The sequence below is a fragment of the Orycteropus afer genome, unplaced genomic scaffold, assembly GCF_000298275.1.
Source record: "Orycteropus afer afer isolate SDZICR_OR568_19922 unplaced genomic scaffold, OryAfe1.0 scaffold00099, whole genome shotgun sequence".
Classification (NCBI taxonomy): Eukaryota; Metazoa; Chordata; class Mammalia; order Tubulidentata; family Orycteropodidae; genus Orycteropus; species Orycteropus afer.
The window spans coordinates 8,110,789-8,123,144 of record NW_006921686.1 but is presented as its reverse complement, the minus strand read 5'-3'; the positions used below and the strand labels follow the sequence as shown (position 1 = coordinate 8,123,144).

Sequence of the window (12,356 nt, the reverse complement as noted above, 5' to 3'; positions counted from 1 at the left end):
GGGGGGAGGGGAGGTGGGGGGCGTCAGCGTGTGGGCCGCCAGGGTGGACACAGAGCTGAGTCCAGACTGGAGGGACCGCTGTGCGGGAATTCTCCCAGGTCCCTCAGAAGATAAGTGAGGGGTGCCCTGGGCCAAGGCTGGGCACAGGGTCTGCGGAGTGACCCACTGTGAGGATGTCCCATGGGGAAGGCTTGGTGAACAGGGGTTACTAAGAGGGTCCAGAGAGGCACCGGGAAATGTGGAAACAGAGCTACGGCTGAGGTAGGGGTCTGCAGGGTGGGCTGGGCCTGTGAGGACATCCTACAGGGAAGGCTTGGCAGAGGCGTTGGAGCTGCTCCCAACATAGGGGGTCCAGGGTTAGCAAGGACCCCAGGGTACTCACTTGAGAGGGTACATGCGGAGGGCCACATCCATGCCGGGACAGTAGGACAGGAAGGCGGCGAGGGCCGTCTCCTCAAACAACCCAAAGATCAGGATCTTGTTCCTGGAGACACAGGGAAGGCAGCTCTAGGCCCGTCCCTCCCCACACAGAGACCAGAGCCACATCCAAAGGCAGACAGGGAGAGATGGAGGCCAAGAGACTCACACAGAGTTAGAGACAGAGATACACAGAGACAGCAATCCACACACAGAGACAGTGAGAGAGACGGCAAAGGACAGAGAAAGACACAGAGAGAGAGACACAAAAAGATGAAGACAGAGAGAGGGACGGACATTCAGAGAAGCAGTGGTGTAAAGAGACAGCAGATGTATGGAAAACGAATTTACTCTGTAAACTTTCACCCAAATCACAATAAAATTCTTTTGAAAATTAAAAAAAAAAAAAAGACACAGCAGAAAACAGAAAAACAAAAACAGAACCCATGAGAATGCTCATGCATTGTGAAGAGTGTAACCAGCGTCCCTGAACAACCTGTGAAAATTGTTGAAGGGGAATCTACACTGCTGTGCAAACCTTCCCCCAAAACAATCACATATTGAAAAAAAATAAACACAGCGGATCTGCAGAGAAACCTAGACCTCCTCCCTCACCCCCACAGGCAGGGGCAGAGAGAGGCTGAGAGGGATTACAAAATCCACTGCCATAAAGGCTGTTGGGACTCACAGCGCCCCTAGAGGACCGAGTGGAACTGCCCTACAGGGTTTCCAAGGCTGTCAATCTTTACAGAAGCAAAGCCCAAACCAAACCCACTGCCCTGGAGTCCATTCCGACTCACAGCGCCCTTAGAAGACAGAGTGGAACTGCCCCCTAGGGTTTCCAAGGTTGTCAATCTTTACCCAAGCAAAGCCCAAACCACACCCACTGCCGTGGAGTCAATTCCACCTCACAGCGCCCCTAGAGGACAGAGTGGAACTGCCCCACAGGGTTTCCAAGGCCGTGATTTTTATAGAAGCGGACCGCCTCATCTTTCTCCCACAGAGCATCTGGTGGGTTTGAACTGCCAACCTTTTGGTGCACCATCAGAGCTCCCTGATTACAAGACAGGCAGGTACAAAAATTAATCAAAGGTAAAATACAAAATCGGAGCCCGCGTGGAGGGACCCAGGCCGAAAGAACGGCCCACCACGCATACTCACTTCATGCCCTGCTGGAAGACCGAGTTCCTTCGGGTCTTGCAGATGATGAGGTCCGCCCACTGGACGACCACGATGCTCACGAAGAAGGCCGTGTGGCACGTGAACTCCACCACCTTCCTCTGCTCGTACGTCTGCAGGAGAGGCGCGGGGCTGACGTCAGCGGGCCTGCCGCACCCCCAGAAGCCTTTGCTAACTCCGCCCACTGCGAATGGCCCAGCGTAAGCAGGGCCTTCTCCTTTGACATTTTCTTTTTTTTTTTTCTTTTATTATAGTAAAACATAAAAATGCAAACCAGTTGCCTTCGAGTTGATTCTAACTCACAGTGACCCTATGTGTATCAGAGTCGACATGTGGCTTACAATGGCTACTTTTTTCTCGAACCTCCAACCTTTCAGTTAACAGTTGAGTACGTAACTGTTTGAATCACTCAGGATACTGCAACATTTACCATTTTGACCGTTTTTCCCATTCGGTGGCAGTGACTGCATTGAGGGGTGTAGCATCCCCACTCTTTAGTCCCAGGACATTCTCACCCCACGAAAAAAAAACCCTGAACCCATTAAACAATCACCCCCTCACCTCAGCCCCTGCACCTCTATTCTACTTTAAGGAGGACCTCTTTTTAACACACAGGGTCTCCCAGGATCTCAGCTGTATCCCCTTTTTGGGCTCATAGCCCAGTGGGTACAGAAGGAAAATCTCTCATGGGTCTCCAGTGTGGGTGGGGCAGTGAGGAGGACAAGGAGGACAGACCCCAGCCAGGCTCTGAAGGGACAGGCAGAATGGGGAACCCAGAGACAGGAAAGAAGGCAGAGAGGGTGTCTTGCTGGGTGGGCCAGAGAGCCTGGGTGCTGGGGCATGAGGCTCACATGGGCTGGACAGTGTGTGCAGCGGGCACCAGGTAGGAGGGACCCCAGTGAGGGTGTTGATGCTGCCCCTGGGGCAGAGGTGGCACGTGTATGACTGGGACAGCTTGACCCCAGGCTCTTCTGGGCCTCCACACTGATTCTGAGGCTCCCGTGCAGCTGTGGGCCACCAGCCCCACTCACCCACTGCTGCCCATAGCTGTCTTCCAGGTCATTGACAGTGCGGTCATCCCAGTTCAGCCGGATGCCCACCAGGTTGCCAGGCAAGAAGCCATTTTCTGCCAGGATCACAAAGTAGGAGAAGAAGCCACCGAGTGCCTGGATCATTCCTGGGGGAGGAGAGGAGGGTGATGAGGAGAGGTGAGGGTGAAGCAGCCCAGCCACTTCTGAAGTCTCTCGACTTCAGAGGTAGGCCACCTCAGTCCTCTTGCCTGAGGCTCGTCACCCCGAGATGGGCTCCCAGAGGATTCTGCCTGATGGTGATCACCTGAGATGAGCCACCTGGGACAGGGACCTTAGGTGGGGCTCTCCCAAGATGAGTAACCTAGTGGCTCCCTCCCACCTGACCCAGGCCACCTGAGAACATCACAGAATCCTAGAGGAGCATCTAGTTGGGTTGGTCTGAGCCTTCAACACAAGAATGCCCTTCCCCAGGACTCTGATGACAGCTATGAAGTCTCTGCTTGCTGGGACACTCCCAATGACAGGGAGCTCACTACCTGTAAGGTCTGCACCTCCAGCTCCAGGGAGAGGAGGCGGTGGAGAGGGATGGGGCCTGCCCTGCCCTCTGACAGCTCCTGGGTAACCCTGTCCCTCTCATCATGGATGTGGGTTGGGCAGTGGGCTCTGGAAGTGACTGGCCCTGGTTTCTCCATTCAGTGTTCCATGTGTTCCCTCCAACGACAGGCAAAAGGAACTTGTCCACCCCCAGGCCTGTCCTGGTGACCACCCCCCGTCTGCCGGTCAGCCTCAGCTATTCTCCAACCTCCAACACCAATGTCTATTTTAGTTCCATTCATTCAAAACCTATTTTCTGAATGTCTGCTATGGGCCAGGCCATGGGCATTCAGCCATAAGCCAGCGAGACAAGAACACTGTCCATGGGGCAGGGTCTCAGTCCCTCACTGTTAGGGATTGAATTGTGACCCCCCAAAATAAGTGCTGGAATCCTAACTCCTGTACCTATGGATGTAACTTCATTTGGAAACTGAGTTTTCTTCTTTATGTTAGTGAAGCTCTATCAATGTAGGGTGCTCCTGAACCTGATCACTGCTGGGTTACAGGAAGCAACCAGCCATAGAAACAAGTGAGCACGAACAGGGGAGACAGAGGCCACAGGAGGATAGCCAAGGAACCAGGAATAGAAGCTGAAAGGGACCAGGAGCTGCCCTCAAAGCCAACAGAGAAAGAGACTTCACCTAGAGCAAATGCCCTGAAGATAGACTTCCAGCTTCCTGAACTGTGAGAAAATAAATTTCTGTTCTTGAAAGCCACCCCCTTGTGAGCTGCACTAGGAAACTAAGATCCTCACCGATCTGCCCATAGGCCATGCTGATGAGCCTCTCGTTGACCAGCTTGTCCGTCCGAGGGTTCCTGGGCTGTCTCTTCATGATGTCGCTCTCGGCAGCTTCGTATGCCAATGAGATGGCAGGGACCTGGGCAGGAGAGACCAGGTGAGCCAGGGAAGGGAAGGGAAGGGAAGGGAAGCCCCTCCAGGGCTCGAGTGTGGCTGCGACTCACCATGTCAGTGCCCAGGTCAATGCAGAGGATGGTGATGGTGCCCAGTGGCAGTGGGATATTGGCCATGATGAACAGCAGGAAGGGCGTGATCTCGGGGATGTTGCTGGTCAGGGTGTAGGCAATGGACTTCTTCAGGTTGTCGAAGATCAGGCGGCCTGCAGCAGGGGTGGGCCCCAAGCATTAGCGCCCCTTTCCCCCTGCTCCTTCCCTGCCAGCCTGCTCAACCTTTCCAACCCATCCCCACGCCTGCCCACTTTTCTACACAAATGTCTCACCATGTTGCTCCCTGTTCAAACGTTCTTGGAATACAAGAACTGTTTGGCAGTTTCTATAAAGTTAAAGAGTTCTTGAGTGGTACGAAGCACTTGGCTGTGAACACAAAGGCTGGGGATTCAAGTCCACCCAAAGGCACCGCGGAAGAAAGGACTGGCAATCTACTTCTGAAAATTAGCCATTGAAAACTCCACAGAGCACAATTCTAAACTGACACACACAAGGTCATCAAGAGTTAAGATAACTCGATGGCAACTGATATTTAAGTGAAATGGCCCCCTATGTCATCGATCCAGTAATCCTACTCCTCGGGTTACACTCTAGAAAAATGGGAGCTTATGTCCACCAAAAAACATGCACAAATATGTTCACAGCAGTGTTATTCATAATAGCCAAAAGCTGGAACCAACCCTACTATCCATCAACTCACCCACTACCATTGGGTCGATTCTGACTCACAGCACCCCTAAAGGACAGAGTGGAACTGCACCACAGGGTTTCCAAGACTGTTAATCTTTATAGAAGCAAAGCCCAAACCAAACCCACCGCAGGGGAGTCGATTCCAGCTTACAGCGCCCCTAGAGGACAGAGTGGAACTGCACCACAGGGTTTCCAAGTCTGTTAATCTTTACAGAAGCAAAGCCCAAACCAAACCCACTGCCATGGAGTCGATTCGGACTCACAGCACCCCTAGAGGACAGAGTAGAACTGCCCCAGATGGTTTCCAAAGCTGTAATCTTTACAGAAGCAGACTGCCTCATCTGTCTTCCCATGGAGTGGCTGGTGGGTTTGAATCAGAGACGTTTTGGTTTGTAGTCAAATGCCTTAACCACTGTGCCCCCAGGTGAGTGGAAGTATAAACTACTATCTGCACACAGTGGAATACTACCCAGTAGTAATGACCAACACTCCCAGCTCCATGGAGAGTGCCACAGACGTGTGGAAAAAGCCAGACACAGAGGCGTTCACACCATGTGTTGTTGTTAGGTGCCATCAAGTCGGCTTTGACTCATAGTGACCCTGTGTACAGCAGAATGAAACACTGCCCGGTCCTGTGTCAGCCTCACAATGCTTGCTATACCTGCACCCACTGTTGAAGCCACTGTGTCAATATCATGTAGTTCCATTTATATGAGGCTCAAAACTCACCTAAAGTCTGGACAGTGGTTATTTCAGGGAAGGGGTTGAAGGAACCCTGCTAGGGGCTGGAAATGTGTCTATTGGGTGGGATCTGGGTGTGGTGGTGGCATGGAAGTGTACTTGTATATTGGGCTGCCCCCTTACTGTCTGTATGTTATACACATATATAAAACCATTGCCATCGAGTCAATTCTGATCCACAGCGCCCCCAGAGGACAGAGTAGAGCCACAGGGTTGCCAAGGCTGTCAATCTTTACGGAAGCAGACTGTGTCATCTTTCTCCCATGGAGTGGCCATGAGTGTTTTCTGCCGACCTCTTGGTTAGCAGGCGAATGCTTTGCACTATGCCACCACTCAAAAATTCAAGCAGTCTAGTGTGGAGCCACTGACAACCCTATGGAGCACGGCTGTACTCTGACACGCCTGGGGATGCCGTCGGCTGGAATGGACTCAAAGGCACTTTTTTTTATGTAGTGCTGATAAAGTAAACAAAGGAAAGGTGAGCCCAGCCTGCCCCACCCTCCACTTTCTGCCATGTGCTGAGAGGCCATGAGCAACAAGATATTATTAAGAAAGAAGGAAAAAGCAGGTATGGATGGTTTGATCCCCTAATGTAAAAACAAGATCCCTCAGTGTTCACACCTGCCCTAACCTTTCCTTGTGAGTCCCACCCAGAGGCCCCTTACCCCACCCAGGGGCCCCTGATCCCACCCAGGGGCTCATGACCCCTCCCAGGAGCTCCTGATGCACAAGGTATCAGGCAACATCTGGAAGGATGTAACACATCTGTCTGTGAGAGTGTGTGCATGGAACAGGGACAGAGGATGATCCCGGGGGTGAGAAAGTGTTAACCATGGTTTCTTCTGGAAAATAAGAGACAAGGAAAAAATAAAGGCATCTGATCTGTCACTTCAAGGAGCTCTGGTGGTGTTGTGTTTAAGGCATTTGGCTGCTAACCAAAAGGTTGGGGGTTGAACCCACTAGCTGCTCCATGGAAGAAAGATGAGTCAGTCTGCTTCTGTAAAGATTTACAGAAACCCAATGAAAGTCACTGTAAGTCAGAACCACCTGATGGAAGTGAGACTGGTTTGGTCCGAGAATTTGTCACTTTAGGCTCTGCTTTGCCGCTTGAAGCATTTTATTTTATCAAGAATTAAAACAGCAATTACTTCATGGTGTTGTGATGATGGGTGATCACGGGTGATTGTTTTCTGATTACTTTTCTGCATTTTCTATAATGATTCCGAATTGCTTTGGTGATTAGCATGAAGTTTAACGGGGACAAGCCCCTCTCTGGCTGCCTCCCGGGCTGGTCACGAAGGGGTATGTGGGCTCTGCAGCCTGGTTCCTGGCTCAGCCTTCTCAGACATGAGGTCGGCTTCCAGACCATGCCTTCACACCTCCTTGCCTTAGTGGCCTCCTCTGCCTGGGGTTCCCTTCCTTTCACAGCCCTGCCTGCAAATTCCCACCCACCCTCGGGGCTCAGCTCGGCAATTCCCATCTGCTCTGTGTGGGTGAGGGGCCTCCTGAGGGTCCCACGGACTGACCCTCTGCTTTGTCGTGGTTGCACTGACCAGTAGCTCAAAAATACCCAGGTCTGCCTCACCCAGCAGGTGGGGGCGTGTTGGGTGCTCAGGGAACCCAGAACTGGGTCAGCCTGGGCCTGCCTGCAGGAGCTCCAGCCCCGGGGGTGGGGCAGGGAGAAACAGCAAAGAGGACAAGCTCAGGCCCCATCAGGGTCCAATGGGGTTCAGTGGTCTCCCCACTGTGCACCCCACCACAATCCTGGCCTGCTCCCCTCGCCCTACTTAGGCCTCAGGCAGTGACTCGAGTCTCAAGGGCCACCTTGTCCAACTCACCCTCCTCCACGCCCGTGACAATGGAGGCAAAGTTGTCGTCCAGCAGAATCATGTCCGCCGCCTGCTTGGAGACGTCTGAGCCAGCAATGCCCATGGCCACCCCGATGTCAGCCTTCTTCAGAGCGGGGGAGTCGTTCACACCATCCCCAGTCACAGCCACGATTGCTCCCTAAAGGGAGTGGGGGCAAGGGTGACACCACAGGCCTGGCCCTGGGCCCCTCCTCCCTCAGACCCAGGAGTCTAGGTCCCCAGCCCCCTCGTCCCTCAGACCCAGGAGTCCAGGCCCCTAGCCTCCTCCTCTGTAGGACCCAGGAGCCCACAGCCTCTCCTCCTTCACAGCCAGGAGTCTGGGCCCCCAGCCTCCTCCTCCCTCAGATCTAGAGTCCAAGCCCCCTTTCTCCCTCAGACCCAGGAGTCCAGGTGTTGGCCCCCTCATTCTGAGACCCAGGAGCACACGGCGCCCTCCTCCCTCAGACACAGGCCCCAGGCCCCTGCCCACCTGTCTCTGGCAGCCCTCGACGATGATGAGTTTCTGCTGTGGGGACGTGCGGGCAAAGACGATCTCAGTGTGGTTCTGCAGGATCTCGTCAATCTGCTCCGAGGTGAAGTCCTTGAGGTCGGTGCCATGGATCACACAGGCCTTGGCGTCCCTGGGAAGACAGAGGGCAGAGGGAAAGGCGAGCACGTGTGAGGAGTGGTGCAGCACACATGGTGGACAGCAAGGCAGCCAGCCAGCCCCACAGACAGGAGGGCCAGGGGCCTGAACACTGGAGAGGCTGGGGCGCCTGAGATGAAGTGAAATGGGGATGAGGTGGGCTGAAGCAGAGCGGACAGAGGGCAGACCTGAGGAGGGACCTTGGGGCAGTGGATTTAGGGGACAGACATGTACAACCAACCATGAAAGGGAGACAAGTACAGAGAGAGGCATAAATATGGGGAAGTTGACAAAGAACTAGAGCAGAGATGAGACAAATAGACACAGACATACACACGCACACAAGGACAGGCGGGAAAAGAGAGAATGTGGGATTTCACTTGACTCTGACATGGGGAGTGTTCATAGCTCCATTTTACAGAGATCGAAACTGAGACTCAAAGAGGCTAAATGACTTGCCCAAGGCCACACAACCTCTCAGTGGCAGAGCTGGGATAGGAACCTACACCTTGCTGACTCCAAACCTCATGTGCCTGGAACACCAGACTGCCCATCCTCCCCCATGGACGAGGAACAAGACTAGAGGATGGATAAACACAGGAAACACAGGAAGTGCAGAGTCCGAGACAGGGTGTCCCAGGGGGCTGGGCAGAGGCTGACACCTGTGGTGATGCCCTGGAGGGCTGGGGCCCTGAGCTGGGCCGGGCAGGGCTCACCGGGGGTTGACCTGGCTGACGGGGATGTTGAGCCTGGCAGCGATGTCCTCCACGGTCTCATTGCCCTCCGAGATGATGCCCACGCCCTTGGCAATGGCCTTGGCTGTGATGGGGTGATCACCCGTGACCATGATGACCTGCAGGGATTGTTGGGAGAAGGTCCAGCCTCAGCCGCCGGCCCTGGGGGCCCAGGCCCTGCCACCCTAGTTGCCCCAGGCCACACCTTGATGCCTGCACTTCGGCACTTGCCGACTGCATCGGGGACGGCTGCCCGGGGCGGGTCAATCATGGACATGAGGCCCACGAAGCAGAGGTTGTCCGTGGTGAAGTTCACATCGTCGCAGTCGAAGGCGAAGCCCTTGGGGAACTGTTCCTCAGGCAGGTAGTAATGGCAGAAGCCTGGGAACAGAGATGGGGTGGAGGGCATGAGACCTCCACCTCAGAACCACCATGGCTCCCAGCCACGGGTGTACCTAGCCGTCGACCAGACAGTCCGGTCAGCATGCACTTCCTAAAGCTGCCCTCCCTCCTTCTTCCTTCATTTACCCATCGCGGGTGCATTTTGGGAGTTTTTGCCCTGAGACAGGCCCTGGGAGGGCCCCACCCATCCTTGCCCTCAAAGGGCCGCCAGAGACTGGCTCCCTTCCCAACCCCGCCCTTCCCGAGCTGCGCATGCGCACCGAGCACGCGCTCTCCCAGGCCTCCGAGCTCCAGGTAGGCGTTCTGGAAGGCCTCCTTCATCTCCTCGTCCAGCGGCTGTTCCTTGCCCTGCAGCAGGATGGTGGAGCAGCGATCCAGGATACGCTCGGGGGCGCCCTTCATCACCAGCAGGTACCGATTGTCGTTGGGGTCCTCGGTCTCATGGATGGACAGCTGTGGACCGGGCGGAGGGGAAGCGTGCCTGAGAGGACTGCCGCTACCTACCTGGAGCCGGGGGTGCAGGACACGCTGCTGCTGGGCCCCCTAGAGGGCTCTGCCCAAGTCTCTACACCCACGAAGAGCTTTTCGTCTTTGAAGTTGTGGTAAAATATATATGCAATCTCTTGTGTTGTTATGTGCTGTCGAGTCAGACCTGACTCATAGCGACCCCTCCTTGGGTTTCTGAGGCAGTATCACTACAGAAGTAGATTGCCCCATCTTTCTTCTGAGGAGTGGCTGGTGGGCTTGTACCACCAGCCTTCTGGTTAGCAGTCAAATGCCTTAGGCACTATGCCACCAGAGCTCCCAGGGTTAGGACTAGGTTTAGTGTTTAGGGTTAGGATTAGTATTAGGGTTACATTTAGGGTTGTAGTTAGGTTTTGGGTTAGTTTCTATTTAGGTTTAATGTTAGGGTTATTGTTGTTGTTATGTGCCATTGAGTCGGACCAGACTCATAGCGATCCCTCCTTGGGTTTCCGAGGCAGATCACTACGGAAGGAGATTGCCCCATCTTCCTTCTGAGGAGTGGCTGGTGGGTTTGAACTGCCAGGCTTTTGGTTAGCAGTCAAGTGCCTTAGACACTATGCTACCAGCTCCCATGTTTAGGGTTAGGTTCTGGTTTAGCATTAGGCTTAGGGTTAGGGCTAGTGGTTAGGCTTAGGTTTGGGGTTTGGATTATGCTTTGTGTTTACTGTTTTGGGTTTCGGTTTAGGGTTAAGGTTGAAATTGTGTTTCAACAATAGACAGCAATGAAAAAGAACAGAGTGCTGTTCCATGTGGCAACGTGGCCGAATTTCACAGACATAATGTTGAGAGCAAGGTGCCGGACACGGAAGGGGCCAGACATGCTCTAAGATTTTAGATGAAGGTGCAGAAACAGGCACAACCTATGTGTGGAGACAAAAATCAGATCTGTGGCCGCCTTTGCAGGAGGGCTGACTGGGAAGGGACAACAGGGATCTCTCCAGGGAGTGGGAAAACTTCTCTTATCGTGAGCTGGGCCGTGGTGATACAGGTGTACTTTATGTAAAGTCACTGAGCTGAACACTTAAGATGGGTGCACTTCCCTGTATGAAGGTTTACCTCAATAAAAAGGGAGAAAGGGAGACAGAGAAAGACAGTGAGATGGAGGAGGGGAGTGAACAGTACACAGGTAACGCCTGGCCCATGACAGGGACTCTGTTCCCACGACTGTTGTAAGCCAGCTCTTAACACAAGTCGAATACCTCATTCCAAACTACCAACGGCTGCTTCTGATAGAAAACACTTAATAAGATCATGCGGTAGGCCTGCGCTACAATGAAGCTGGCCTCGGTGTTGTAACAGTGAAGTTGAGTTGTAACGGCTGTTGGGTGCATGGCAGTTCGATTGTTGTGTGTCGTTAGTGTTGAACATCGCCCAACTGTCTGTCCATTACAACTCTCAACACTGACGCTGATGAGGCCATAGCCTGCTACATGACAGTGTTTTGAAAAGTAAAGCATAAAACCGAACATCTGTGAGTGAACATGTGAGAGTGATGATGTCAGCAATTACATGCTGCAACACCATACGTGATACATATTAAAAATGATAAGACGTAAAAAAAAGGTAATCTTAAGTGCAGTTCATCATAATATGAATACTTCATAAGTTGGGAACTATACATAGTGGCTTAGGGTTTGGACAATATGGGTTCAAATCCTAGCTTTGTTACCTCCCAGCTGTATGACGTTGAGCAAGTCACCTCCCCTCTCTGAACCGCAAAGCTCGTAAGGGCAAAATGAGCTAATGAATGGTTAGTAGAGAGCTGTATGATAGAGGACTTCCAACACCCCAAATGGCTCCTGCTCCGCCAGCCTACACTTTGTACTCCCTTTCTCTGGCTTCCCCTCCCTATACATTCCTGGGGCAGCCGTGCGTGTGGCCGCTGAGTTCCGAGTCTTATCAGGAAGGAGCATCGACCTGTGACCACCACAATGTAAAGCAACTTAGTATAGGCCGGGACGTCTTGCGATGCCCTGGAGGGTAGCTGACCACCTGCACTGGCGCCAGCCAGACTAGTCTGGCTCGTCACCCAAGTTCCCCTTGGGACTGTCCGACTCATGCATCAGGTCTTGTAGACCTGGAGAGGGGAGTGCGGACCTTCCTTGAAGCCAGCCGGCCGCCCGTGGATGCAGCGCCGCCTTCCCGTAAGATCCCTAATAAACGTGATGTCTTTCAGAGGGACTCCCGGTCGATTTTTCGGTCTCTCGGCGCAGTTATTCTGAGGCATTTTCCCTCCTGGATTGGAACCCTGACGAGGGCAGGGCACCTGGAGGAGCTCAGTAGGCGCCACCACTGTCATTATCACGTCACCACTGTCACCCCCTCCAACACCAGAAAGAAGATCCTGAATCAGGTGCTTCCCAGTCTGAGCTCCACCCCCCCTCCCCTGACTAATTCAACCTGCTCTTGCTCTAACATCCTTGGCGTCTAAACCTTGAAGGTTCTGCACCTCTCTGCTTGGGTCCTGAGGTTGCCTGAGTTAGGACTTGGTGCCAGCCCAGGGGATGGACACCCACCCACCCGCCAGTCCCCCCACATCCCAGGGCAGAAGCCAGTACGACACAGCACGCAGCATGCAGCTCCT

The 12,356-nt window shown here is 53.5% G+C and overlaps 1 protein-coding gene across 1 annotated transcript in view; it reads right to left on the bottom strand.

Moving 5' to 3' along the window:
- Positions 1 to 378: 378 nt before the first annotated feature.
- ATP1A3 (ATPase Na+/K+ transporting subunit alpha 3) overlaps positions 379 to 12,356 on the bottom strand; it is a 25,173-nt gene continuing 13,195 nt past the window's right edge. Inside the window, exons 12-21 of the mRNA XM_007942947.2 lie at positions 9,508 to 9,700; positions 9,051 to 9,226; positions 8,828 to 8,964; positions 7,956 to 8,106; positions 7,457 to 7,625; positions 4,185 to 4,339; positions 3,976 to 4,099; positions 2,628 to 2,773; positions 1,579 to 1,709; positions 379 to 484 (exon numbers count right to left, since the gene is read on the bottom strand). Coding sequence (XP_007941138.2) covers positions 379 to 484; positions 1,579 to 1,709; positions 2,628 to 2,773; positions 3,976 to 4,099; positions 4,185 to 4,339; positions 7,457 to 7,625; positions 7,956 to 8,106; positions 8,828 to 8,964; positions 9,051 to 9,226; positions 9,508 to 9,700 — 1,488 coding nt within the window. The remainder of the gene's footprint in view (positions 485 to 1,578; positions 1,710 to 2,627; positions 2,774 to 3,975; positions 4,100 to 4,184; positions 4,340 to 7,456; positions 7,626 to 7,955; positions 8,107 to 8,827; positions 8,965 to 9,050; positions 9,227 to 9,507; positions 9,701 to 12,356) is intronic.